This window comes from Zasmidium cellare, assembly GCF_010093935.1.
Source record: "Zasmidium cellare ATCC 36951 unplaced genomic scaffold M409scaffold_1, whole genome shotgun sequence".
NCBI classification, from domain to species: domain Eukaryota; kingdom Fungi; phylum Ascomycota; class Dothideomycetes; order Mycosphaerellales; family Mycosphaerellaceae; genus Zasmidium; species Zasmidium cellare.
In genome coordinates this window covers 849,146-876,445 of record NW_022986945.1, presented here as the reverse complement: position 1 = coordinate 876,445, position 27,300 = coordinate 849,146, and the positions used below count along the sequence as shown (strand labels likewise).

The following is a 27,300-nucleotide window of genomic DNA, read 5'->3' as shown; positions in this document are numbered from 1 at the left end:
AACTGTCGCGTGCGTGCTCTGGCTGTGGGCGCGGGGTGTCGAAACCGTTGTATAGCGGTTGTAGGTTCGGATGCCTTGTCGCAAAGATCGTGAGGCGGAGGTTCGCAGAGGAGTTACACGCCGAGGTTGCTTGCCTTCCGCGACAGTGTGTAAGTTGTTGTTAAGCCGACGAGGCAATCCAGCAAAGGCTGACTGTAGTATTCGGGCTGTCCGAGTGACGCTGTTACAGTTACACGAGGCCACAGGGCAGATGCCTGAGTGAATGGCGCACACGAGCGAGGATGCAGTCAGTAGTAGTCAGCCGGACGTGGGCGGCGGCTCAAGCAATGCTCGCTTCCTTAAAGCAGCGAGTAGAACACGATCCGATCTCGTATGGCTGTGGCCGTTTCAGGAAACAAGTCTCGAATTCGCCATGAGCATACGATGGCGGGTCAACGAGTTTCCGTCAATTCTCTGCGGTGATTCGCCCAGCCTGCAACTACGTCAGCCAGCAGGGTTGGCGAGCGTACGAGAGCTCGCTGAGGCTGTGTCGACTGCGAGACTCTCACCGCACCACCTCCTACATCGACGACGACTTGGTCTATGGATGTGCTGAGACGGGTCGGTTCAACAGTCGAATGCGATCCCAAACGGAAGTCGATGAACTTTTCGACCGTGGTAGTGACAACGGACCGATGCCGCGAGCCGAGTGAATGTACAACGAGATGCGGTCATGTCCCAGACTTACCACGCGACATGGAGTCGAGAAAGGCAGAGGTTGGCAACTACCTCATCAATCGCATCGACTGGAGGGCGTCAAGATTGAACAGACATGAGGTGAGGTCGCTTCAAATTGGAAGGCTCTTTGATGAATAGACGTCCGTGCGTCAACGCCTTTCTTGAACACCACCATCTCCTACTCTTCATACCACACCATCTTCAAATGCCACACCCTTACACGGAACGCCTTATAACCAGTCTCGCCTCGCTATCAGCGCCATCCAGCGACTCGGATGCATTCCTAGAAGACTGGAAAGCATTCCTGCCCGCGGCACCGACGAGAGGAAGCAAATCACGGACGACAATATTGATGCATACCAACAGTCTGTGCCTATAATCCTTGACTTCGTCTCCCCGCCACGTGGAGTATATGACAGGATCCATATCACGGGGTCCAATAAAGACCGTTCACGCCCTTTGGAATGTAATCCACAACAAGACCACAGAGCCACAGCGCAGCGGTGCTTGAGCGGTCAGAGGCCAGTCCAACAGATCCAGTGTCGTGGTAACTATCCGGCTTCTCGATCCTCGCGAGGACAACCCCTTGAGTCCTTGACGACGACGACGATGATGGTGATGATGTTTCAACAGAAGACTCTTCTCCATCATTCTGTCGGCAGTCGTGTTAGTTCCATCGGTATTTCCTGATTCTTCGATTTTCGATCTCCGTCAGATGTGAAGATCTTGAAGTCTATTCGCTTCTAACGACAGTTGACCAAACACGCACTGCACTACCACAACGACGAAGCAGTGCAAAGGGGATGTCACAACTCTGATGCCACATCATCCTACATGCTTGGGCGATCGCACAGCTGATTTCTCTCACGACGAGTACTTCGCCAGAATCTATTCGCTGCAAAAACCTCCATCCAAACGCCCCAGTTGGTGGTGTTGCGCTTATGACTCCGGATCGATCAACAACCCTACGTGCTTTCACAACTGCGCCCAAAAGGGTCAAGCCAACGACCAGAATCGACTCCACTTGCACCGCTCTCACACTTGTCGGGGAGATCATGTACGGGCCTTACCTGCATATGCAGGGCCGTGCGCAATCACTCTTAGCTGTCGCCTTGCGAGGTGACAAAGACATCGACATAGAGTTGATCTTTGCATCGAAGTGACGACCTTGCCAGCACGCACTGCCTCGTCGTATGTCTGGGCGCTTTGGGGGCTGCTGATGACAAAATGCTGGCTAGAGTGGATGGATCTTCGACGTCGGCCTATCCTGCCGACGATAAGGATGAACACCTAGCCCGATCCTAACCACTCTTGCGACCCCGCAGCACGTGAGGAGGAGCACGCCAGGTCTGCTATCCCATGGATGAGGCCGTCGGTTCCTGGCACAGAATGCCGACAGGGCGTGGGATTCGGACACACCTCTGCTCATCTAATATCGACGACACGCGAGGGCATACAAGCCATTGAGCGAGCTGCAAATCAAGGAGGCCCCCAATCCAGCAAGTAATCTGCAAGATGAAGATCGAAAAGCTCTACACCTACCCAGTCAAAGCCCTCCGGGCAGTAGAGCTGGACTCAGTCCAAGTCACCAAACATGGCTTCCCCCACGACCGCCGCTTCATGGTCCTGCAAGTCCTGAAAGAAGACGACGGCTCCATCAAGTACAAGAACATCCACGTAGCGCACTTCCCGGAAAGCGTACGCTTCTTCCCTAGCCTGGACCTCGAAGGGGAGCGTGTCAAAGTCACCTACAAGCCTGCCAACGGCGGTGAGGAGAAACATGTCGACTTTCCTCTGTATCCAGAGACGGACGATCTCGACGCTGTCGAAGTCGACATGCACAAATCCCCCACCAAAGCCTACAAAATGCCCCAAAAGTACAACGACTGGTTTTCGTCCTGCTATGGCTTCGAAGTGATCCTCGCCCATCTAGGCCGCAACTACCGCGCAGTCCTCATGTCCACAAGCCACAACAAGCAAACTCCCCAACCCTCCAACAACTCAGCAGGAAGCTGGCTCTCCACCATAACCTCCACCGCAACCTCCTACCTCACAGGCTCCAACAAAGAAAACGCCACCCCAGCAGACCTTAACATCCTCACCTTCAACGACTGCGCGCCCTACCTCATCGCCTCCGCCCGCAGCATGGACGACCTACACCACCGCCTCGGCGACTCCCCCAACACAAAAATGGACATCCTCAAATTCCGCCCCAACATCATCCTCTCCGGCGCCTCCGAACCCTGGGAAGAAGACTACTGGGGTGAACTCACCATCACCTCCCCATCTTCCCCCCAAACCAAAATCTCCTGCATCCACAACTGCGGCCGCTGCAAATCCATCAACATCGACTACGACACCGGGGCGCCCTCCACGGGGCCCGAGGGGAACATGCTCAAGCAGATGCAGCGAGATCGCCGCGTGGATCCCGGGACGAAGTGGAGTCCGATTTTTGGGAGGTATAGTTTTTTGGGGGAGGGGTGTGAGGGGAATGTGGTGAGGGTTGGGGATGAGGTGGTTGTTAGTGAGAGGTTGGGGGAGAGGACGAGGTTTGGTGAGTTCTTGTCGTTTGCTTCGTTCGTGTGTATTTGGGTATATTTTGCTGACCGTGAGGTGTTTTCACAGATTGGGAGGGTCTGGCGACGACGTAGTGTAGTCTTTCATCATACACCTTCATATCAAAGTCGTCATATCGCTCCACAATACCGCCAATCAAATTCTTCTTCCTCAAAATCATCGCCATCAACAATATCATTCTCCCTCCCCTTCTCACCTTTCCCTGTTCCTTTCCCCTTCTCCCCACCACCACAATCCACCAACCCCCTAATCCCCTCCAACAACTCCCCCGCCGCCCCAATCTCATGCCTCAACGCTGCCATCCTCCCTCTCTGCAAAATCACCGACGCCATCAACTCCTCAATCGCCTCGAAGGAGATCTCCAACTTCCGCATTGTAGTCCGCAGGACGTGCCAGCCAAGGCCGGAGTTAGGGCTGTCGAGGTTTCTGAAGTCCGAGTTCAGGTGGCTTGGGCGTTGGTAATGATCTGCAAGTCCGCCGGACGGAGGCGAGCATTGTCTGAGGCCGGTGAGGGCTTTGGAGATGCGGTGCGTGATTTCGATGTAGGTCGTTGGTGGTGGTATCGCTGACTTCTTACTTCCGTCCGTTTTAAGATCGGCAGCACGCTTGGCGGGACCTGTCGCTGGGATACCATTCCACGCGGTGTAGATGATCCAAAGAGAATCGACATGCTGACTCGGCAGCCAGAGCTTCAGCGGATCAACATCACGGCCGAACGTCGTCTCGAGACTCAACAGTCCCTTGTTTGCATGATCCAACGCAGACACCATGTCAGCAACAGCTTGCTCGAACGTGATTCGGTGGTATGCTCCGGAGCGTTGTTGTTGGGCTGAGGTAGTACTGTTACTACTATTCGCTGGAAAGTCTCGTCGACCGTTCGGAGACATCGACCGCCAACGATCGGAAAAGTCGCCGCCTCCATCAGAGCGTTGCTGCTGGGCGTAGGAATCGAGGCCGTTGGGGAATCTTCCAAACATGTTTCCTTGCGTGCGGGCAGTGAAGAGGCCGTCTGAGTGCGTGCGTGATGGCGGCGCTCGCCGATGGGAATAGCCGCGCAGTGGCTGGCTCCTTGATGCATGGTCCTTTTCGCGCATGGCTTCGAAGTCTCTCGAGCTGAACATATCGTTGAGCCGTTGAGTCGATAGATATCATTGATGAAGGTGTACGGGTGGAGATTGTTGCGGTGAGCGCTTGCGGTTTGCGTGAGCTTGTGTAGTATCATCACATCTTCGTGTCCTGCTGCCTCCCGCTTGGTGCGACGCAATCAGCCAGACTCCCGAGACACGCATGACCTGCAAGTCTGCGGAGTGCCGGCCTGGCTTAATGCGATGTCTTGCATGATCGAAAGTGACGGATTGCTGGTCGAGGTGTCTGGAGAGGGCGAATGTGTCGAGTGGTTCATGCTTGTAGCGTAGCTGGGGAGTTCGGGTTCGTCGAGCTCGTCTATCGTTTGTCAGTATTATTCGCGCAAGCAATGACAATATCTGTTACCTTCGATCAGCACAGGGCCCCCCGGATCACGTCGCTCTCCCCTGATCTCTTCCAACGACGGTATGCAACACTGTCCACGACAGTAGGTATTCATTCGACGAGTCTCGAGTTGATTGCCGCCGCGTTCGAGCCAGGCCGTCTGACTGGTGTTTTCTGTAATCGTACACTTAGCATAGTCATCGCAAGCACTCACATCACTACTTGCCTTCGTTCCATTCGGTGATCTGCTGGCGAAGGTCAACCCACTCAGCCCGAACCTTGCCCCGGGGGAAGCTTGATTGTGGTAGAGGGAGACTATCTTGCGGTGGCTCGTGACTGGAAGAAGACTTTAGCCCATTTGGATCATCGGGGTCGGGCGATCGCTCGCCTCTTACAGTTTCTCTCAGGCTGCTTGTGGGACCTGACTCCACTCGTCGCATGTATTGGCTGGAATTTGGTAGCTGGGGCCCTGCATGCCAGATTCCTTCTTGTCTAGGGTTTCGCGACAGTAACGTGAATGCGGACTGGCGGATGGTAGGGTTTCGGCATCGTGAGATGGCCATCCAGAGAGGATCGGTCACCCATAGGGAGAAGGACAGGTATGGCGTACCCGAGTTCGGTCCCGAGAGTGTAGGAAGAGGCGGGCATGAGAATGATGCCAACACTTCCCTGGCGAGGTCGACAATCGCTCTGAATTCGGACTCATACGCGTCGTATGCGACCGGTCCTGCCGACTGGTCGACAGACGCAAGCATGGTCCCCACGAGGTGGTTGGCTTTCAACACCATTGCGCGCTTCAGATCCATGTTCGTCATGAAGTCACGCTGGTCCGAAAGGAACGACGTGAAGGCAGCCTCCCATTGTGAGAACCATGGTGCGTATCGCAAGTACTTCTCAGCCATCGTCACGGCGATGTGGTCCCGCGGCGCGGTCGGATGGAAGCCCTGCATGAAGCGCATGACGCTGTTCAGCGCGGTGTGCAGCGTGTTGTGGGCGTGCTCGAGGCTGAAAATGTAGTCAATCGGTGGCAGTGGAGGAGTTTGTCCCGATGTATCGATCTCAGGCCGTCTGCCCTTGTCCAGGAGAGCGGTGGCTTGGACTTCGAGGCGCTCTACCAAAGGTCGCATTTGTTCGATGTCGTCCTCTTCGGCGGGCTGCATACTCGTAACGTTCGGTCGGCCAGTAGCTTGCAGGAGACGTCTTCCTTGAAGCGCATGGTTGACGGCACTGTCGCATCGACCTTGCATGGCTTCGAAGCAAGTGAAGAGGACGCAGGTCGTCAGAGCGAGTCGAGAGCTGGGAATTCTGCGACGGTTTGGATCGTACTCGGTGGCCTCGTCATTAGTTAGACATGAAATGGCCTTGTTGCATTGATTGAGCGCAAACTCCATCGCCTTGGCCTTTTGCTTGTCGTCAGCGAACGCACGTTGCATGATGCACTCGTGCAGAGCCCCTATGGCAGTGATTGCGTGGCGAATGGCAGGCTCGTGGTATGATGTCTGGATGACCATGCGCTGCCAGAAGGCCGAGTCGAAGAAACCGGCCATTTGCGGCGCGCTGAAGTTCACGAAGAAGTTGAGGCAGTGTCGCTCTCGCCAGCTTCGTCGCCACTTCATGTCAGGTCGGAACAAAGTCAGGCTGTCAGGCGTAGGGTAGCCATCCTCATCATCACCGTTTCTCGAGCCCGAGTTCAAAGCCCAGTCGTCTGACATGGCCATTTTACATTCTGGGTTGTTTGGGTCGCATTTGATACCCTTGATACTGCTTCACGTCAGATGTGCTTCACGCGGTATGAGACGAGGCACCTACAGGCACGGGATACATCCTGTCTGCATCTTTGTTCGCGAGATCTCTTCTATCGAGTCGTCCGACGATCTGAACGTGACCGAGCCGTCTTCATTCTGCGAGAAATCGGGGGTGATGAATCCCATCTGCGGTGTCACATTCATGCCATTCATGCCCATATCCTCCAACAAGTCCAGGCTGTCATCCCAAGCCACGTCCAGCGTCTCTTGCACCGGCGTTGCAGCCTCGTCGAACGTGCGTTTTCGCGAATTGTGGCCATTGACGGCGCCATTGCCGTTCGTCATGCTGTGTCCATTGATGCCGCTGCTTCCGTTGCTGCTGGACATGGGCGGCGGCGTGCGCAGCTCCAAGTCGAAGCCATACCAGCTGCCGTCCGATTCCTGCTGGTCGTGCATGTTCGTTTCGGCGGGTACGGTCATGGTGCTCATTCTATGGGTTGTGGTGATGGCGGCGCTCCTGGAAGAGGAGGACTGTCGGTGTCTGCCCCCACGTGGAGAGCTTCTGCTGTCTGCGTCGTCCTGGGAGTAGCTTCTCCAGGCCTCGCAACCGTGACCTTGCGGAGGTCTCGTCTCGCGTCGACTCGTGCCAGCGACAATTCAACTCAGCGCACTCGAGCGCCTGGGTGGATACGCATTCGATCAGGTAGGATATCGATAGTATAGAAAGACACAGAAGAGCTGAGTTCACGGCGACACGTCGACAGGACTGACAATGATACAGGGAAGAGGAGAGGTGCAAGCAGGTGATAGCTGGCGCGGGCCAAAAGGTTAACGGTGGAAATCGGCGGCGCCGTTGGGGTTCTAAACACCGTGGCCGGCAACAAGCATCGCTGGGTTTGGACGCTGGCCCTCAGCCGCAGAGACAGTCGCTGCTTCTCGACTGTCTCGGCATGCCTAGCCTGCAGCAGAGAGCGTGAAGGATGCTCCGTCGCTCGTCACCCTGCGCATGCCCATCTCCCGCCGGCCAGCAGACGCTTTCAGCTGTCGTGGCGGTATCGCCCACCTTAGTCACCCCATCCTGGCGGCAACGCCCGTCGCAGGCGGTGATGCTGTAATGTCCACAGCGACGGGGGCTCCTCCACAGCCTGGCCGTGGACATGTCTTGACGAGGCTCTTTGCTCTATAAGCAAGATAAGCAAGGCAAGTCGGACGTTCGACCAAATTCCGTCCTTGGCCCATCCGGACGATCGTTGTGCACAGCGTTGGTAATCAGCTCTCTCTGCGCGCTTCTTCACAACATTGTCCAGCCCGTCGCCGTGGATAGTTTCATTTGGGAGTCTTCGTGGTGCCTGCAACGGGCGAGATCGATGTGGATCACCTCGGCCAACTCTGCTGCTAGGGGCTGGCCTGTGAGCAGCGATGCGAGAGTGAGATGGATTGATGTACTTCGATCGGAGTCAGCAAGCCGCGACACATTACCTGGCCGTCGTGGTCTGGTGGCAACGACGGTCTGGACTGTCCAGTGTCAGACTCGATCGCATCCTCAGTGCGATGGTGTTCTGGATGTGAACGGTCCTTGACTTCTGTCACGGCCTCAAGCGGGATAGCTGTGTTCCGACTGGACCGCTTAGTTCGCTTAAACTACGACTTTTGTTCACCCCTCGGCCAACTCTATTAGCTATCGACAACGCACTTGACTTTCAATCACAGGATTGTCTGCAGCATCTTGAGCGCGAGAGAGTCCGTCCGTCAGCCTGAGAGGATTGCAATGCGGCCATGCTCGTCCGCCCTCATGCGCCCCGAATAGCATCTTCTACCTTCGGCCACGCTCCCCCGAGAATACCGCACGTCCCGAACGCCCTCCTCGCCCGACCTGGCTCACGCGACTACAGCGCGGAGCCCACGGCCTCGCACGATGTAGCAGTTCTGGGTGGCGGTATTACTGGCCTTGCCTGTGCCTACTATCTAACCCGTGAGCTGCCGACTGCAAAGGTCACGATCTACGAGGCAAAAGACCACATTGGAGGATGGCTACAGTCCAAGCGAGTCCCCGTTAAGGGCGGCTCTGTCCTCCTTGAATCTGGCCCTCGTACCCTTCGTCCACAGTCCAATGGGGTCCTGACGGCGAGTTTGGTACGGAGTGAATCATCACCATCAGTTGGTCTGGAACAGTCGCTGATGGATACCTAGATTCAAGAGTTGGACTTGACAAAGGACACAATCTTCACGCAAAAGCAGGCACCTGCGGCTCGCAATCGCTATGTCTACTATCCCGACCACATTGCCCGGATGCCCCATCCTTCGCATGGCCTTTGGGAGAATGTGATGAATTTGCTGAGAGAGCCTGTGTTTCAGGGTGCTTTGTGGGCTGGGGCTGCAGAGTTCTGGAAAGATGCGCGGGATCCTGGCGTGCAAGATGAGAGCGTTGGAGACTTCTTTTCCAGGCGCTTCAGCAGCAATTTGGTGGACAGGATGCTGAGTGCCGTCATGCACGGCATATACGCTGGGGATGTGTATAAGCTCTCTGCCAGAAGCCTCTTTCCAGGCGCCTGGCGAGATGAGGGTCAGTACGGCAGCGTACTGCTGGGCATGATGAAGGCCGCAACCGAGGGTTTCGAGATGACCAAACGTGAAGCCGATTTCCTACAAGAGATGAAAGGCTTCCCTTGGGACCCTCTGCTCAAGACTACACTGAGTGATAACTCTGTCTTCACATTCAAAGATGGATTGGGTATGCTCACAGACAGGCTCTACTCGAAACTCTTTGAGACTGGTCGCGTGGATTTCAAATTCGGCACTCCTGTGAGCTCGGTTTCGCAGGCTGAGGGCAATACGGGCGTCCAGTTGTCCTTCGGCGGAGCTTCGAACACGAGGAGACACTCTCATGCTGTGTCTGCGCTCTCCCCCAAGCAGCTGAACAAGGCCACGCGACAACCGCAACGTTCACAGCTGATCCCCGAGATCCCCAGTGTGACAGTCATGGTTGTCAATCTTTATTTCCGTTCGCCTGGCCTCCACGAGCCTGGGTTTGGATACCTCATCCCCCGAGCTACGCCTTTCGAAAACAATCCAGAGCGTGCTCTCGGTGTAATCTTCGACAACTCCTATTCTCCAGGTCCGGACGATGTCAAGGAACTTTACTCACAGGACTTGAACATTGACGAATTAAAAAAGCTGCGAGCATCCGACAACCAGATCAACATCAACGGCTTCAGCTGGTACAACATGCCAGACAAGCCGCACACACAAGATCGCCTGTCTCAACCCCAAGGAACGAAGTTCACCGTGATGCTCGGCGGGCATTGGTGGGATGATTGGCCTGCGTACCCTGACGAAAAGGAGGGTTTGGCCATGGCAAGATCGCTACTCCAACGCCATTTAGGTATTACAGAGGAGCCGGAAGCATGGCAGGTAACCCTGGGCAAGGATTGTATTCCTCAGTACACCGTAGGGCATGAGCAGCGGTTGAAGCAAGCACACAACAGCATCTGGGGAGAATACAAGGGCCGCTTACGTGTCGCAGGCAACTGGATGTCGGGCGTGGGTGTGAACGACTGCTTGCGTAGCGCTCGTGATATCGCAAAGAACTTCAAAAGAGATGCGACCGGACTCGAGCATGTGGGGGAAGTGCCCAATGTTAGGCTCAAGCCTGTACGAGGTGGCCAAAAAGTAAGTGATGAAGAATAGAGATGTACATTATTTACATACAAAAAGGAGCATGCAATATGAATGGCTGGCTCGCCGCATTCAGCACAGGTGAAGTCGAAAGGCGAACCCCACGTTTGCGTCAACGTCACCTGATGATGAACATCAACTCTCCATGGTCAGCGACGACGCTTGTTTCGCACAGCTCCCTTCTCGTTTCCAGCCATCAATTTGATATCAGACTGCAACAAATTGACAGCTGACACGGGCCACCGCAGACTCTTCGGGCGCTGGCACGACTGACTCTTGGGCAACATCCAACTGGCCTGGATTGGGCAGCAAAAGGCAAACAAAGCTGCACTTCGCCGCCGTCTCACCGGCCCTTTGCGTAGCTTCACAACCAATCAATCCGTGCTTGCTTTGGACGAGGCTGCGTGGCTGAAGCCCGAACAACACGACCTTTCTTCACGTCAAACCAACGACAGGTCTATCCATTCGACTGTCCTGCCCAACACCAGCGACTCCGTCAATAGCCCAGCACTTTACGCCGGCATTCCTTGGGATACTCGAACCACGCTTGACCTCACTTTCCGGCCTGTGACAGAAGACGACGCGCTCACTCGCCCCGCCCTCGCATCACTTTTTGGCGCGTCCCAGCAGCGAATGCCTGTCACATCCCAGATTCAGATTTAGCAAGAGTCAGGCTCCCACAGGCACTTGGGCCAACACGACCAGGTTCGAGGATTGAGGCACCACCACCCATTCCCAACGCAATCTGACGGCATTGGGCGAGATTTCCAGAACCCAAAGTGACCACACACACGAGTAGCATCGGCACGCCTCCTGCATCATTTCTCTCGCTGCCACGCTAGCGATCAAACTTGGCCGGATTCACTCCCTCGCCCTGGATTTATTTTGATTGACGTATTGCGAGACCATGGCCATGCCCGGCCGCTATGATGCACGTGATGGCGGACACGTCTTCACGAGCATTGGATCAGGCAGCCAGCCTACGAGGACGACTCGCACTTGGACGCAGGATGGTGTTCATTACACTGTAGATACTACCAGCTGGTCGAGTCCTGGCCTTTCTTTTGGAGCCATGACTGGCAGCGCGAATGGAAGTCTTGGTCGGAGTTTCACCACGCCGGTTCGACCAGCTGTGAGGTCGGGAGGTGGTGGTCTTTTTGGAAGTGCATTTGGACTGCTGGAGGATATGCTGTCTTTGCAACAGCAGCGACACGCCGTGGCTCAAGGAAACATGGGTCAGACCCCAAATGGCCGCCGGCGAGTTCATGTGGAGGTAGAGAGCGATACCGATGACGACTTGGCGTACGAGTATGACGATCGCTCGAGATCGAAAGGCGTGTTTTCGAGGCTGAAAGACAGACTCTTGGATGGGAAGCACAAAACTCGCACCCGGGATCATACCTCCAGTCGTGAGCAGTCGCCAGCGAGACGACCGAGACCCGATCGAAGACACAGCTCTTACCGTACGGAGACGAGAGAGCCTTCTCTGTCCCAGCAGCGAGGACGTCCAGTAGATCGGTTCGTGGAAGTGGACTACGATGAGGACGATGAAGATGAAGAGATGGACTACTCTCCTCAGCGCCCAAAACGTGACAGCCACATGCAGATGGATATGATAGAGGCGCTGGAGAATGCCGTGGAGATCGAGAGACGGCAAGTACGAGATTGCAAGAGGCATCTTGAGCAGGCAACTCGACAACCAGCCATCAGTTCGCACTATCTACAGCGACTGCTGGATGATCTTAAGAAGCACGAAACTGCCCTTTTAAATGCTCAGACCAACTTGGACGAGATGAAAGCGAAGCAGAGAAGTTCACGCCCACGCCCAACATCATATCACCAATCGCGAGTACCGCAACCTCAACAGCCAGCGTCAACAAGAACCATGGACGACAACATGTTTGGATCGTTTGGCATTGAATCTGACCCCTTCTTCGGACGTCCACAACCACGATCGCAGCATTCAGACCCCCTTTTCCAGGCCTTCCAGGACATGCACTCCTTTGACCCATTCGGCCGCGGGCCATTCGGAGCCTTCGACCAACTCTTCGAACAAATGCATCCTGCTGCGAACGATGCTCACTTCCGCTTCTTCACCAACACTGGCGCTCAATCCAACCCCAACAACAACCAACAACGCAAGCGTACACGCTTCAGCACACCAAACGGAGGCACTCAATTCCCCAACACAAGCGCGGGCTTCTCTTTCCCTCCACCGCCTCCACCACCACAACCCCCCGCCAACCTCCTCAAACCAGACGAAGCCAAACGCCTCTTCAAAACCTACAACGACCGATGGACCGCCCTCCCCGCCACAGACGCCAACATCCCCTATCCCGCCCGCGGCCTGAAAGCCTCCTCACTCAGCGCCCGCGACTCCCTCTACGCCCCCCTCTGCGCCGCCCACCCATCCACCTGGTCCGAAGAAACCATCATGCAAGCCAACGCGCAAGCCTTCTACCTCGGCGTCGTGGGACTCTCCCCGATTTACAAAGAAGCCCCCGGCACGGGCAGGATCGAGATTGGGTTCGATAAGACGCAGGCGACCCCGGCGCAGATCAAGGATTTGGTGGATGTGTTGAAGAAGGAGAAGATGCGGTGGCATTCGGATCGGTTGGGGAGGAGGAATGGGGGTGGGGGTGGGGGCGTTATGAATGAGGTTTTGCAGAAGGATGAGAGGGCGAGGGCGGTGTTTCATGCTGTTTGTGAGTTGATGGAGAATGCGCAGTGAGTGAAGACCGTTAGCCTTATGGGATGGAAGCGAATTACAAGTGCCTTATTTCTTTGAGTATTTCAAATTTCACTCGTATATGCAACGACTCATTCCAAAACCCCTCAACATGCAGTAGATTCCCCAACATCGCCCCATAATCCCTTCTCCAACATCTCACCCCAACCACCATCCCTCCCCTCCCCCCTCCACCATCAACCTACAACCTCCCCCTCTCCTCCCTAACCCAAACCCCCCTCCTCCCCTCCCTCATCTGCGCCCTCAAAACCCTCCTCAAAATCTTCCCACTCGCACTCTTAGGAACCGCCTCACAAAACTCCACCTCCTTCACCGCCTTATACCGCACCTTATTCTCCCTCACATACCTCAGCACCTCCCTCCCAAGTTCCTGAGAAGGCGTCTGCCCCGGCTTGACAACCACATAGGCTTTCGGTACCTCGCCCGAGTAGTCGTCCGGAATTCCCAGTACGGCGACGTCTTCGATCGCCGGGTGCCCGAGGAGGAGGTCTTCGAGCTCGGCCGGCGCGACGCCGATGCCGCGGACTTTGATGAGTTCTTTGATGCGGTCCAGGATGGTTATCACGCCTTCGGCGTCGATACTCCCTTGATCTCCCGTGTGGAGGTAGCCTTCCTCGTCGAAGGTCTCCTTCGTGGCGGACTCGTTGTTGAGGTACCCCATGACGACCTGCGGGCCCTTGGCGCAGATCTCGCCGGGCTCGCCGATCCCGGCTTCGCTGCCGTCTTCTTTCAGGATCTTGACCGTCGTGCTGGCGCACACAGTGCCGACGGTGTGCGCGTACTTGTAGTCGTAGAACCAGGGCGGGTGCGCGGTGATACAGCTGCACGATTCGGTCATGCCGTAGCCCTGCTTGAAGCCGGTGTTGGGGAACTTCTTCTGGAGGAGCTGCAGCACTTCGTCGGACATGGGCGCCGCGCCCGAGGAGAAGCGTTTGAGGAAGCTGAGGTCGTAGTTGTCGACGATGGGGTCCCGGATCATGCGGATCACGATGGGGGGCACGAGGAGGAGTTCGGGGATGCGGTATTCGACGACTGTGTTGAGCATGGCCTCCATGGTGAAGGCCGGGAGGAAGTAGACTTCGGCGTTGATTAGGAGGGGGAGGTGCAGGACGTGCACGAGGCCGGTGATGTGGAAGGAGGGTAGGACGGCGAGGACGCGTTTGTGGTCCGAGGGGGTGATTTGCATGACCTGGAGGCATTGCGCGATAACGTTCTGGTGCGCGATCATGACCTGTCCCGCACGCATCAGTATCACCTCAACCACACCTTTCTGGAAATACTCACAGCCTTAGGCAACCCCGTCGTCCCCGACGAAAACGACAAAAACCCACAAACCTCAAAATTCGTCTTCCCCTCCGGAATCCTAAAATACTCCACCTGCCCCTGCTCCCCGAACCCCCTCCCCTCCTCAATCAACGTCCTCACGCTCTTAAACCCCTCCAACTCCCCCTCCAGCAAGAAGATATGCTCCCTCTTCACGCCCGCCTTCTCCGCGCTCCGGATTGCAACCTCCATGCTATCCCTGTGCGTCATCAGAAACCTCGCGTCGGCTTTCTGCAGCGCGTAGCTCATCTCCTCGACGTTGTAGGCCGGGCTCGCGCCGCTGACTTTGCCGCCGACGCGCAGCGTCGCGTGCATGGCGACCGGGTACCATATTGTGTTGGCGCTGAAGAGGGAGACGGTCTCGCCTTCTTGGAGGCCGTAGTTCTTGACGAGCGCGGTCGAGAGGTGTGTGGCGGCTTCTTTGACTTGGAGGTAGGAGAGGCGTTCTTTGCTGATGGCGTCTGTGAAGCCGCCGAGTTCATTCTGCGGGTAGCGGTGCAAGGGCGAGTAGGTTGGGTGTTCGAAGAGCCATTCCCAGGTCGTGATATCGCGGGGGACTATGCAGTATACCAAATCAGCATCGAATGTCCAGGATGAATTGATGAATACTCACGAAGGATGTCCGGCTGCAAACTCGCAAACTGTGGCATCTTGAACAAAGAGAGAGACGGAGAGCACGTGTTATACAGTACGGAATAGACTCAAAGAAGCAAACGAGGTGTGAGTTGAGATGAACCTACCTTAGGTAGCCATGCGAGCATGCTGGGCTGCATATTGGCCTTACACGATCCTCGCGACTCGAATCCCGAGGGAAGAGGTGAGGAGAAGAGCTTCGCATGGCTGCAGCTGGGAGGTGAAGTCGTGCGGGGATGTGGACTGCGCCTAATTGCCCGAATCAATTCTAATCAACTTTTGGGGGAGGTGGAGTCTGCTTCGTGCAGGCAGGTCTGCCGAGGGCGCTAGGGATTGGAGGTGAATGAACTACATGTAGGTCGTTGCTTCGATATCGGTGTACGAAGATTTCTTTGATAAAACTAGAGACGAAAGGTAGACTCCCTACGTAGCCTTGGACTAGGAATGGCGATATGCATTCTTGAACATCTGGCTCACCTCAACCTTGCATTGCCCATCCTCAGTGGAGGCAGTGCACAACCATCTTCCTCGATCTTGCTCCAATTGCAGCAAATATCAAATATCCCCTCCCTATACAACCCACCTCTTCCACTTCACATCGCAATCAACCGAAACCTCTCCCCAGCCCCGCTCTCATCACCCTCTGCCCACCAAACTCCCATCCCCCTCCTGCTCTCCCTCGCCGCCAACCTCCTCCCCTCCAAAACCTCATTCCTCGCCCTCACACTCATCGCCACAAACGTCGTCGTCCACCAGTGATTCACCAGCGGGCCTCCCTCCCCAGGCTCAAGACTGCCCCCTTGCTCTGGAACCTCCATGTGCTCGTTCCCGAGCATCTGCGTACCCGCCAGGCTGTGTCGCATGCCGACCGTCCAGTCGATGCCGTGGCGGCTCTGGGAGACGCTGTCGAAGCGTATGGCGGCGAGCCAATCGAAGAGGGTGTGCAGAGGGGTGTTCTTGTTGGCGGGGTCGCTGGTGGGCCGGAACCAGGTCAGGGAGTAGGGATTAGGAGGGTAGCCTCTTCGCCTGGTGAGGTCGCGGAGTTCATGTGTGGGGAGGGCGCAGACGGTGGTCCAGGGGTTGATGATGTTGGGGAGGTAGAGGGTGATTTTCTTGAGGAGGGTGGGTGTGAGCCATTTCTTTCGCTGAGGGCGGCCGAGGACATGGGCTTGCGGCAGGGAGGGGAGCGGCACGAGGGTGTAGGTTCCGATGCCGGTGCATCGCCAGACGACGAGGCCCTCGAGGCCAAGTTCGTGGATGAAGTGGCCTGGGCCGTAGGTCCAGCAGTCGTACTTGTCTGAGGCGATCCGGGCCTTTCTGACGAAGAAAGGCTCGATGTCGATGTGAAGCGTTCGCAGTTCGTCTGCTTTGAGGAGAGTGCGGAGGAGGCCATCGCATTTGCCGTTGCCCTGCATGACGATGAAGGAGTCGAGAGGGTTGCGTTCGCGGATGCGCAGGTGTCTGATGAGATCTAGCTGCCCGGGCCGCCGAACGAGGTCCCTGGTCTCGCGGGAGGTGAGTGTGATGGTGTTGGTTCTGAAGAGGACATCCATCCCCACAATGTTAAGTTCTTTGTTGGCCATCATGATGCTGAGGTTTGATGAGGCAGACATGAGGGACACGCGGCGCAGTAATCGTGTGACTTGGCCCAGCTGTTTGATCGTTCTTGCACCTTTGCTGCCAGATATTGCTTCTCGTGTTGGATCGTCCCCGGCAGTAGTATCTTGTCCACCTGATGCAATCTTGGAGAGGCACCCGTTCGGCGCAAAGTCATGTACCAAGTACTCCACGATCTGCAGCAGAAGCTCAGTGGGCAGGGCCATCAACCCCGACTTCTCCTGGATTCTCTTCTTCATCGCCATCTTCCTTGCTTCTTTCTTTCGAAGAGCCATCGTCGCTAGTCAATCTCGAAGTGTGCTATGTGGTGGGGTGAGGATAGTTGAAAGTCATGCGGAAGTGAAGTTTATTCGTGCGTTTTGTCTCTTGTGCTTACCACTCGAGAAGCCGTAACAAGTCGAGCCAAAATTGTTGACGTTGACATCTTTCTTGGCGTTCACATGTTCAGATCACCTGAAATGCAATTAGCACACTGCAAGTAACCAACACACCTTCCTTCTATATCGCGATTTTGAGAGAAAGTGCATCAAACACATAATGAACGCCGTCGCTCAGATCATGGTCTCGATAGATGTGGATATAGATACAACCGCCATAAGCATGTAAAAAGCGTAAAGATGCTCGGTTCGGTGTGCTTCTCTTCGCGCCGTCGTGTATCTGGTGTTCTCCACGCCCACTCTATAACAAACAGTGAAAAGAAACCCGCTCCGTCGGGTATTGACAGCTGTTGCAGCTGTATCTTGACCTCTAGTCTCCTCTTACACCCCTCTATCCCGCTGAAGCTCCGATTCTTGGTATTACCCTGCTCTTGTATTTTGCTCGCAGTGTTGTAGGTTGACTGGCGTGCTTAGTGGGAGCCAGTCTTGCCAGCCCATTCATTCCACTTGTCCTGTGCAACCTTGCTTGGGTCGTATTGCGATGGGACCACGCCGGCGTGCGAGACACCACCAAGCAGCACGATAAGGGTAACAATGACGAGTCCAAAGATAATCAGTTTCTTGACCGCAGGATGGCGCACACCAAAGTCCGCCCAGCCGCGTTGCATCTGGCCAAAGTGTTCCTTGAGCTTTTCCGCACCAAGCTTGTAGTAGACAAGACCTGCCAGGGCGATGGAGTAACCGAAGGCTTGGATGCCAGAGACGGGATCGCCGAAGATGAGCATGGAGGCCCCAACGAGGAGAATGTCCTTGAGGACGCCGGACAGGGTCATGACGAGGGAGGAAGTCTTGCCGATCTGGACAATCATGTCAGCACCGATCTGTCTGCAATGCTCCGTGCCATGCTTACCAAGAACACCACTGAAACGTTTAGCAGGAAGGCAATCATGGCGTTGACAAGCAGAGTGAAGTATCCAACGTTCTGAATGTCCGCAAGTGTCATCTTTGGCACTTCCACGACCAGCGCGGTGAGACCGTTCATGATGGCACAAGCTGGAGCGAAGTAGTAGAGCGAGACGAGTGGATCCATCTTGAACTCAGCGCTAGAAAGCAGGCGCTGGACCATGACCAGGCGAGTGGCCTCGAAGACGATACCACCGACCTGGTAGAGGAAGCCGGTCATGTCGAATTTGATCTCGCCGTACGAAGCGATGATGACTCCAATCACGATGAGGGAGACATTGCCCAGCGTCTTCATTGACGGTGGAGAGACACCGAAGATCCAAGAAGCAATCAAGACTGCAACTGGTGTGGTAGCCTAGGTATTGTCAGCGTGCCCAGTACCTCCCTCTTGTCTACTATCCTCACCTTCAACATCTGAATGAATGACACAGACAAATACAAATATGTCAAGTTGCCGCAGATCAAGCTCAGCGAGAACATGAGACCGATGGGTACGATTGCCCTGAGGTAGACCTTGCCCGTCATGGGGACCTTCTTGCGCGAATCAAGCGTGGTGGTGAAGCGAGCCATGAGCTGGGTCATGAGAGTCGCAAAGGCCAGATGCCATGTTGTGAGGGCGATTGGGTAGTGGAACTTGGCGGTATCGAGGATCCATTTGTTGAAGATGATGACACTGGAGGACAGCGATATCCAGGTCGCGATGTAGAAGGCGGGGTGGAGGGATGCCTTGGCAGGCTCGGGCTTCTCGGTGGTAGGGAGGACGGGCTCCTGAGGCTGCGAGCGCTCTTGCTCGCCCGACTGGCGCTCCTTTTCGCTCATTGTGAAGACGGCGTTTGTATCGAGGGGAGAGGGTGTCGAGCTGGCGGCGCGTGGAGGAGGATGAAGTTGGAGGGAGGACGCGGGTTGGGTCTAGATCAAGGCAAACAAGCAATTAAACGAGCAGCAGTATGTGCGACAGCAAGGAAGAAAGAAAGGAACGTCGTGGGGTGGTGTGCAGGAATGCAACAACAGCTGCGCGTGAGAGAGGAATCAAAGGATAGAGTGGTGAGGTGAGCGCCCGCCGCCGCCAGAATTAGCAGCCTCGCCTTCCCCTTGCAGAGGATTGCGTAACGTGGTAACGCCGCGTAGCGCAGGGCGAGTCCTCTCAACACGTTCCTCGCACTTGGAGGATGGTACAGTATTTGATGGGCGATTTGGTTTACGAACGCTTCGCCTCGTTACTGTCAGCCAGCCAGCCGCCAGCCGTCGGGAGGCCCGCTGTGGTCTGCTCGTGTCACGGGCGGTATGCAACACAGATGACTACACCTGCGTCCACGCATCTGCACTCCATCCAATCCGTATGGGTATACATAGACACCCGCAGGCGAGCGAATCACCGGCGCAGCCCGCCCTTCCTGCAAACGGCGGAGCAGACTGCCTGCCAGCCTCATCTTGTCTCCTGAGCGGGCTCTTGTGCGATGCGCAGGCGGTGGAGGAGACGGCCAATCGATGATGGAGTGATGGGCAGGCGAGACAGGTGTTATTACCACTCCCAGCACGGCAGATAACCGACAATCTGGCGTATTTTATCCCTTGACACTGGGCCGTTGGTGCAACCGTCATTGGGTGTTTCAGAGGCGACGCTAGCGTTGCTAGACCCTGGTGGGAGGTTCACGTCTGGGAGTGGCCACCAAAATGCGGTGGGACATTATTTGCCAGGCGCACGTCAATCCTCGCCGCTCTCCTTTCTACATAACACCCCTCTGCACCCTCACGCACTGCCGCTCGCTGTCTCCGCCAATTCCACAGCACTCCCGCAACCATGTCCGGTCACAAGAGGCAGATCTCGCGCGCCAATGGCCAGGAAATGTACGTCCAAAAAGTTCCAGCCGCAGCGCCTTCGTATTGATGCACATGCGCTGACACGAGTCCCTCGCAGCAACGTCGACGTCCTCGTTATCGGTGCCGGTCCAACTGGTCTGGGTGCCGCTAAGCGTCTGAACCAGATTGTACGCTCTCATAGGGACAAACTGCGAGAATCCTGAAGCTAACTCCCCCAGGACGGCCCCTCGTGGTTGATTGTCGACAGCAACGAGGTTCCCGGTGGTCTGGCCTCCACAGACATCACTCCAGAGGGTTTCGTATGTGTCAAACACAATCAGAGAACTTTTGACAGCCTCACTGACAATTTCCTAGCTCTACGATGTCGGTGGCCACGTCATCTTCTCCCACTACAAGTACTTCGACGACGTGATCGATGAGGCCCTCCCCAACGAGTCCGACTGGTACCACCACCAGCGTATCTCCTATGTCCGCTACAAGGGCATCTGGGTGCCATACCCGTTCCAGAACAACATCGCAGCTCTGCCAAAGGAGGACCAGGTTCCTTGCATGGAGGGTATGATCGATGCAGCCCTGGAGTCAAGAGTCGTTCGTGCCCCACCAAAGGACTTCGATGAGTGGATTCTGAGGACAAACGGCGCGGGTGTCGCCAATGCCTTCATGAGGCCGTACAACTACAAGGTCTGGGCTGTGCCGACCACTAAGGTGAGGAGAGGACAATAGTGGTGTTAAGGGGTGGATACTGATGAGGATATAGATGCAAGCTGCATGGCTCGGCGAGCGTGTTGCTGCCCCCGATCTCAAGAAGGTCACTACCAACATCATCCTCAACAGAGCTGCTGGTGGATGGGGTCCAAACGCCACTTTCCGCTTCCCAGCACACGGCGGTACCGGTAACATCTGGATCAGTGTTGCCAACACCCTGCCCAAGGAGAAGACTCGTTTCGGCAAGCATGGTGAGGTCCAGCTTGTGGACGCAGAGGGCAAGCGTGTGCTCCTTGGTGATGGCACGACTGTCAACTACCAGAAGCTCGTCTCCACCATGTCTGTCGACTTCCTCGTCGAGAGCATGAAGAACGAGGAGCTCATCAAGCTCAGCAAGGGTCTGTTCTACAGCACCACCCACGTCATTGGTGTTGGTGTCCGTGGTGAGCGTCCAGAGCGCATTGGCGACAAGTGCTGGCTCTACTTCCCAGAGGACAACTGCCCATTCTACCGCGCCACGATCTTCTCCAACTACTCGCCAAACAACCAACCTCAGGCTTCCAAGAAGCTCAAGACTCTGCAGCTCGCAGACGGCAGCAAGCCATCGAGCAGCGAGGAGAAGGAGGGCCCATACTGGAGCATCATGCTTGAGGTTTCTGAATCCAGCATGAAGCCAGTCGACCGCGCAAACCTCTTGAAGGATAGCATCCAGGGTCTCGTCAACACCGACATGCTCAAGCCTGGAGATGAGATTGTCTCGACCTACCACCGCGCCTTCGACCACGGCTACCCTACCCCGACTCTCGAGCGTGAGGGCGTGCTGAAGCAGCTTCTGCCTAAGCTCCAGGATCTCGACATCTTGTCGCGTGGCCGATTTGGCAGCTGGAGATACGAGGTCGGCAACCAGGACCACAGCTTCATGCTGGGCGTGGAAGCCGTCGACCACGTCGTCAACGGTGCCACCGAGCTTACCCTCAACTACCCCGATTTCGTCAACACCCGCGCCAACCACGAGAGGAGATTGGTTGACGGCGCTCAGGCGTTCAAGCAGCACAAGATGAACAACGGCATTCCAACCCGCCCAAAGGAGGCATAGACGGTTTTCGTGAAGAGCGGGAGTCTGGTCAAAAGAGATGGACATGAGTGTAGGGTGAATGCATGATATACCATATAGGAGTTTTGAAATGCTTGATGGGCTACTCTATTGGTGCAAGAGTGAGGAATCGCATTCTGGATGCCGGCTGGAGTGTGCGAGGAGTTGGTGTGTGTCTCCGGCACAGGCCATAGACGTAGAAAAGCAATCATTTGCTGGGCGGTGGCTCGAAAGCTCTTCCCACACACTATCCTCATCATTCACGTTTGACATCAATACTGACACTTAGGCAGAGGAGAGAAGTGAGGGATGTCAAAAGAAGAAAAAAAAAGGATTGCTCTACGAGCCCTGCCAGGTGAATGACCACTCACAAGCAGTACAGATCGACCAGCTGAACGAATACCATTAATGCAACTTCCCCGACAACGCCAGACCGCGAGACCAAAGAACGCTAATGCACACGTCCAACCTGCGCAAGACTCAATTCACTCTCTTGAACCCCAAAGGACCAAACCAATTAAGTGGAGCGAACGTCTACATAGCCTTGGGGCTTGCTTGCTTTTTTGTTTCTTGGATTGGAGGGATACCGCATATGAGAGTTGGCAGGCACTTCGAGAGCGAGTACGTCCGATGAGCAGCATGTCTTCGAGACTGCGGATTTCGGGGCGATGGTTTCGACGAGGAGGAGAGATTGATCACACGCATACTGTTGCTTTTGGGGAGAGCTGGTGAGATGCAAGATATCGTGCTCGACAACGTCGCGAACCAAAACCTCCCATCTTGATGAGGAGGATGGCATGCAAGGAAGGATTGCCCATTCACCTTATACCAACCAGTAAGGAGAAGGCTTTCAGGCTAGGGCACGGAAAGGGTTGCGACTTGGCGGTATAGATGAGTGAGTGAGTATTCCCGTCGCCATCAACCTCTCGGTCACGATCCGAGCCCTCGGAATCATCTCAAGACGATGCTTTTGATACGTATGCACAGGACCGACACATACCACTTTGGGACGTATACGCCTTCGCGGCAACGCGGCTGATGGAGCGGACAATCCTCGCCCGGTATCTTTCGTCATCCTTAGGAACGCTACACGCCATTCCACCGGATCAGGATTCAGTGATATCGTTCTGACACAAACTGGACTTGGACTCGATGGACGAGCGGGAAGCTATATCGAAAGTAGGAAATGGGGTAGGAGTGCTTTCTAGGGCGAGCTTCGAGGGAAGCTGTGCGCTTGGAGCTTTGGTGCTAGAACTAGACTGTTTCTAGCGGTAGTTGTACATCATCAAGTGGTAGGGTTTTTGGTCTTTTCGTTGCGTTGTGATACGTTCAGAGGAGGTGGATGGATGGATGGATGGATGGAACGGACCAGATCGAGTTTGGTTCTCATCGGCGCTTGCACGAGGTGGATCGAGTCTACTACATGTACTCTTCTCAGCTCACTGTCGGATCATCCGCGTGTGGTATGTCATCTTCTCGCTAGTAGAGGCGATGATGGTTGGCGCGGTACATGGTCCTCAAGGTCGTTAGCGAGATTCGCAGGTAGGTAGTAGGTAGGTAGGGAAACCTTCCCGCTGTTAGGATGGATGGGTGGATTATATTGAAGACCGAAGATCCATCCATCTATCCATCCGGTTCTTGCAAAAGGTCCCCCATCGCGTGCTCTTCGTCTTCCTTCTCTGCCTCATCGAACCCAATCCAAGCCAACCACCACCTCCTCACAATGACCACCCAAACAACCACCACCCACCTCGCCGACCCCACCCGCTACCACATCCGCCCCGCAACCCCCGCCGACTTCCCCTCCATGACCACCACCTTCTGCGCCTCTTTCAACGCGCCCTTCTGGCTTCACCTAATCCCCCCGGACGCCGCGCACCACGCCTGGTGGAACGAAGCCTTCGCCCTCTCGCACGCCAACCCGACCGACCGCCAATTCATCGTCGAGGACCTGCACAACGACCGGGCCATCGTCGCCTTCAGCCGCTGGATGTTGCCGCAGGAGGACGGCAACCAGGAACGTCTGTGGCCGGAGATGCGGGAGGGGGAGTGGGATATGGAGCTCGTGGGGGCGTTTTTTGGGGGCATGGAGGAGAATCGGAGGGTGGTGATGGGGGAGAGAAAACATTGGAGTATTAAACCCTCTTTCCACAAAAACGAATCCATTCACTTACAACTTCTCTACTACCAGTGTGCGAACTCCTCGGCACGCACGAAGCGCACCAAAACCGCGGCATCGCAGCCAGTCTGCTCAAATGGGGCACCGACCAAGCCGACCAGGAAGGCCTCGAGACGTACCTCGATGGCAGCGCTAAGGGCCAGCCGTACTACATCAAGCGGCACGGGTTCAAGGCGGAGAAGGATATCCCGATTCCGGATCGCGAGGAGTATGGGTCTTATAAGTATGTCAGCATGGTGAGGCCGCCGCAGAAGGGGTGATAGATTGATGATTGATGTATGATGCATGCGTACTGTAGTGTGGTGTTTCGTGCGGGTCGACTTACTTGTGTTTGGTAATGTTTTTTCTTGCGTGCATGTGTCTATTGTGTTGCTGCTGATGATGTGGTGGTGGTTTGATGTGAAACTGTGACACGAAGTGATACCTCGGGATCCCTCGCGTGCTTGAGACGTCGGGCATTGCACCGTTTGGGAGCACGGCGTGGGACAAGGCATACGTACAACCTTGCACCAAGCACATGCTGTCAACGTCCCCTCTCTTGCCAGGATGTGTGATGAGGAGAACGACAGACAGAAAAGAGGGGGGACGACGTGAGAAGCGAAAGGTGCCGGTTAAAACTCGTCTTCCAGCGGCGCTATTAAATACATTATCAGTCGTAGCATTGTCAACTCTCGAGGGTATCTATGCTACACCGTGACGCCAGGATTGGGGCTTGACAGAAGCCGATAAAACACCGCGCAAGATAAAGAAGCAAGAGAATGACCACCTCCCCAAGCGCAATCCCTCCTGATGTGTGATTATTAGAGTCCCTCGACAATGTGTGCATTATGCCAGAGAATTACAAGAACGTTGGTATGAAACGCTTGCCGTGTCGCGTCGTAAGTATGAACTCCAAGAGATGAAGGATGGTCCTGCCGTACCCATCGCCCAACAGTCGTCCAGAGATTGCGTCGCTTAGAGGGCGGCAACGAGACCAGCGGCGGCCAAGAGACCGGCAAAGCCGAACGAGGCCTTGCTGGCGGCACCAGTGTAGCCTGGGGCGATTGGGCTGGTCGAGGCCGGTGGGGTGTAGGCACCGGTGCCAGTGGCTGGTGGAGTGTAGGCTGGGACGGTGGCGTTGCCGGATGGGTATGGAGCTGGGGCGACTGGGCTCGACGGAGCGACTGGGGAGACTGGGCTCGAGGCTGGGTAGGATGGGGCAGCTGGAGTAGTTGGGGCAGCTGGGGTGGAGCTGGGGAGATGTTAGCATGACTTATCAACAGATACCGCATGGTACTGGATGTCGCAATGTTTCTGTACCATGTGGAGCAGGAGGACACGACTGACGAGTAGGCTGGCTTGGTAACGGTGCACGGGCAGTTGGTGATGGTGAGGGTAGTAGCCTGCGAGAGTGTCAGTCGCATGTCTGCGCGAAGTGTAGTCTGCGCTTGTGTACCTCAGTCACGGTGTAAGTGACGCCGTTGTGGGTGATGCTGGTTGGGCCAGGGCAGTAGGTGGTGTACGAAGTGAGGACCTCCGTCACGTAGCTTGGTGGAGCGGCCGAGGTCGCGTTGGACGCAGGCGCATATCCTGCGGGGGGAGCGTAGCCCTGGAGGCTGGCAGAGGCGACGGCGACGAGGCCGGAGGCAGCGACAGCGAAACGCATGTTGACGGTATGGAGCGTGTTGGGGTGAAGAAGTGTGGGTTAAGCGTGATTCTTCGTCGTTCGGCGTGGGTGGGTTAACGAGTGAATGCGGTCAGAAAGGCCGGAGTGGTGTGTTTGTCTGCGAACGAGAGTGCTGTGAGGAAAGAAGAGGAGGCGGCGAGGTGGGCTGGAAGGCCGGCATATATTGGGAAACAACACCCTCCCAGGAACAGGCTAGATGTATTTCCCCCGCCGTCCAATCATGCAGAGCGCCGTTGAGCCAGTCCTGGATGGCTTGCGGTAATAGATACACTCCCTGTCACTCCATTCGGGCCTCACACCATTCTCTCTTTCTGGCGATTTGGATGCTTCCGAAAGCATAATTTTTGCACTCCGTATCCACTGTTCCCGCCTCCGCCGCTACTGCAAGGTACGGCCTGCAGGCCATGAACCTCGCCGAACGCTCTTTCTCTGTTCGCCCAGAGACACGCGAGCTGCTGCCACTTCATGACTCCCCCTCTCCAATCTAAAAGGGGGCAATATCACCGCCTATCGATGCGCCATTGCCAGGATATCGCTGGCGGCTTGACTGCAACCATTGACCCCAACCCTGCCATTGGTCCAGCCTCCATTAAAACCCTCAACATCACGCGCGACTCTCTCCTCCCACTCAAAATTCTCCGTCTGCTACTGCGCGAGCGTTGGCTGAGGCCGATCACTGCACACTCGTCGGAGCAATCTCCTCGCACCAGAAACACTGTCCATTGGTTCTTGGTCGGGACTGTTGCGCTCTTCGCTTCCTGTCTGCCGAGTAAATTGAGATCTCGGCGTCGTTTCTGCTTCTGATAAGAGCGTCTGACGACGCACTCACCGTCTCACGCCGTTGGAGAGCCTCAATTCGCCTTGATAAACGCCTCCACGGACATGGTTTACCTAGAGCGGCAACTCTACCAACCGGGAATAGATTCGTTACACCGTCAGCCGATAAAGCGGTCGTGAAGCGAGATTGACCGGTCGAATGTGGCGCTAGATGGCTGTTCAACACCATCCTTGGCAAAATCACTCTCATTCAGCAAGGGGTGCTGCCACGTGCACAGCAGACCGAACAGTCGAGACAAAAGAGTCCTGTCGTCGATCCGCTGTCCGTGTTACTGTTTCACAATCTGCGAAGGAGGCGCGAGGTCTTCGCATTTTCGCACACAACAGGATCGCTCACTCAGCCGACGAACGGCTGTGACAGGTTTCGCCCACGCATGGGAGGTGTTGAGGAACCCCCAAGACACATGCCAAATTGGGCCGCGCAGGCCAGCGTTCAGACAAGGGTCTGACCAAAGCACACTGCATGCCGAGTGATCAAATATGTCAACACACCGGACGGCACACACCTCCTATTGCTATCTGGACCGACACAGGGCTGTAACAATTCTAAGCCGCTTCTCTCTTGGCCTTGCACTCATCGTCAACCATCGATAAACATCCAAACGCTAGTTTGACTTTGGGTCAATATTTGATCCTGGTATCCTGGCATGTTGGAGTCCCAACGCCCCGCTGGAGATTGCAAACTGCGGAGAAACATCGAACATCTGCTGTTCCTATCTTCCCGAACGTTCTGGCCCTGGAGGATTATTTTCATAAGGCTAGCAAAGCTATCGAAAGGCAGAGCAGCGTAAATGTCGGCTTCAGTGTCTAGGGACGAACACATCGCCGAGGGAAATAAGTCTTCGTGCCTTGAGGATGTTCGTGCTGTTGTGTCTGGAAGGTCTGTCCAACTCTTGCGTCAGCAAAAGATTGCTTCCACGAACCGAAGATTGGCCGATTTTGCATTCTCGACATTCGACATCACCGAATCGAAAACCTGGCTATGCTCATGATAGCCCATCGCCTACTATGGCTGTGAGTTGAAGACGTACAATTCACGATCACCGACAGCTTCCACGACGGATCCGGACCAAAAAGCAAAACATTCAGCACGAGGTATTCCTGCGTGGTCTCCCACCGCGGTACTAGTCTCGCAGTAACAAGCTTGTGTTTG

The 27,300-nt window shown here is 55.6% G+C and overlaps 11 protein-coding genes across 11 annotated transcripts; 5 read left to right on the top strand and 6 right to left on the bottom strand.

Annotated features, from left to right (window-relative positions):
* Positions 1-2,232: 2,232 nt before the first annotated feature.
* On the top strand, positions 2,233-3,368 carry M409DRAFT_62004 (uncharacterized protein; the record flags this gene model as incomplete). Its single annotated transcript, XM_033814977.1, has 2 exons — positions 2,233-3,309; positions 3,351-3,368. The coding sequence occupies 2 exons, from the start codon at positions 2,233-2,235 to the stop codon at positions 3,366-3,368; spliced, it is 1,095 nt and encodes a 364-aa protein (XP_033674617.1).
* Positions 3,369-3,404: 36 nt separating this feature from the next.
* Positions 3,405-4,271, bottom strand: M409DRAFT_16001 (uncharacterized protein; the record flags this gene model as incomplete). Its single annotated transcript, XM_033803446.1, has 1 exon — positions 3,405-4,271. One exon carries the CDS (start codon positions 4,269-4,271, stop codon positions 3,405-3,407), a length of 867 nt encoding a protein of 288 aa, XP_033674616.1.
* A 711-nt stretch (positions 4,272-4,982) lies between these two features.
* On the bottom strand, positions 4,983-6,989 carry M409DRAFT_48661 (uncharacterized protein; the record flags this gene model as incomplete). The annotated part of the gene is made up of 2 exons (XM_033811008.1): positions 4,983-6,525; positions 6,574-6,989. 2 exons carry the CDS (start codon positions 6,987-6,989, stop codon positions 4,983-4,985), a joined length of 1,959 nt encoding a protein of 652 aa, XP_033674615.1.
* A 1,296-nt stretch (positions 6,990-8,285) lies between these two features.
* M409DRAFT_15999 (uncharacterized protein) lies at positions 8,286-10,196 on the top strand (the record flags this gene model as incomplete). Its single annotated transcript, XM_033803445.1, has 2 exons — positions 8,286-8,642; positions 8,700-10,196. The coding sequence occupies 2 exons, from the start codon at positions 8,286-8,288 to the stop codon at positions 10,194-10,196; spliced, it is 1,854 nt and encodes a 617-aa protein (XP_033674614.1).
* Positions 10,197-11,091: 895 nt separating this feature from the next.
* M409DRAFT_15998 (uncharacterized protein) lies at positions 11,092-12,915 on the top strand (the record flags this gene model as incomplete). Its single annotated transcript, XM_033803444.1, has 1 exon — positions 11,092-12,915. The coding sequence occupies one exon, from the start codon at positions 11,092-11,094 to the stop codon at positions 12,913-12,915; it is 1,824 nt and encodes a 607-aa protein (XP_033674613.1).
* A 199-nt stretch (positions 12,916-13,114) lies between these two features.
* On the bottom strand, positions 13,115-14,906 carry M409DRAFT_62002 (uncharacterized protein; the record flags this gene model as incomplete). Its single annotated transcript, XM_033814976.1, has 3 exons — positions 13,115-14,164; positions 14,218-14,813; positions 14,870-14,906. The coding sequence occupies 3 exons, from the start codon at positions 14,904-14,906 to the stop codon at positions 13,115-13,117; spliced, it is 1,683 nt and encodes a 560-aa protein (XP_033674612.1).
* A 576-nt stretch (positions 14,907-15,482) lies between these two features.
* M409DRAFT_15996 (uncharacterized protein) lies at positions 15,483-16,781 on the bottom strand (the record flags this gene model as incomplete). Its single annotated transcript, XM_033803443.1, has 1 exon — positions 15,483-16,781. One exon carries the CDS (start codon positions 16,779-16,781, stop codon positions 15,483-15,485), a length of 1,299 nt encoding a protein of 432 aa, XP_033674611.1.
* A 572-nt stretch (positions 16,782-17,353) lies between these two features.
* On the bottom strand, positions 17,354-18,665 carry M409DRAFT_62001 (uncharacterized protein; the record flags this gene model as incomplete). Its single annotated transcript, XM_033814975.1, has 3 exons — positions 17,354-17,740; positions 17,794-18,201; positions 18,252-18,665. 3 exons carry the CDS (start codon positions 18,663-18,665, stop codon positions 17,354-17,356), a joined length of 1,209 nt encoding a protein of 402 aa, XP_033674610.1.
* A 982-nt stretch (positions 18,666-19,647) lies between these two features.
* Positions 19,648-21,468, top strand: M409DRAFT_15994 (uncharacterized protein; the record flags this gene model as incomplete). Its single annotated transcript, XM_033803442.1, has 5 exons — positions 19,648-19,694; positions 19,765-19,834; positions 19,886-19,966; positions 20,022-20,372; positions 20,425-21,468. The coding sequence occupies 5 exons, from the start codon at positions 19,648-19,650 to the stop codon at positions 21,466-21,468; spliced, it is 1,593 nt and encodes a 530-aa protein (XP_033674609.1).
* Positions 21,469-23,188: 1,720 nt separating this feature from the next.
* Positions 23,189-23,904, top strand: M409DRAFT_48654 (uncharacterized protein; the record flags this gene model as incomplete). Its single annotated transcript, XM_033811007.1, has 2 exons — positions 23,189-23,597; positions 23,657-23,904. The coding sequence occupies 2 exons, from the start codon at positions 23,189-23,191 to the stop codon at positions 23,902-23,904; spliced, it is 657 nt and encodes a 218-aa protein (XP_033674608.1).
* A 694-nt stretch (positions 23,905-24,598) lies between these two features.
* On the bottom strand, positions 24,599-25,289 carry M409DRAFT_48653 (uncharacterized protein; the record flags this gene model as incomplete). Its single annotated transcript, XM_033811006.1, has 3 exons — positions 24,599-24,875; positions 24,944-25,026; positions 25,080-25,289. 3 exons carry the CDS (start codon positions 25,287-25,289, stop codon positions 24,599-24,601), a joined length of 570 nt encoding a protein of 189 aa, XP_033674607.1.
* Positions 25,290-27,300: the final 2,011 nt, after the last annotated feature.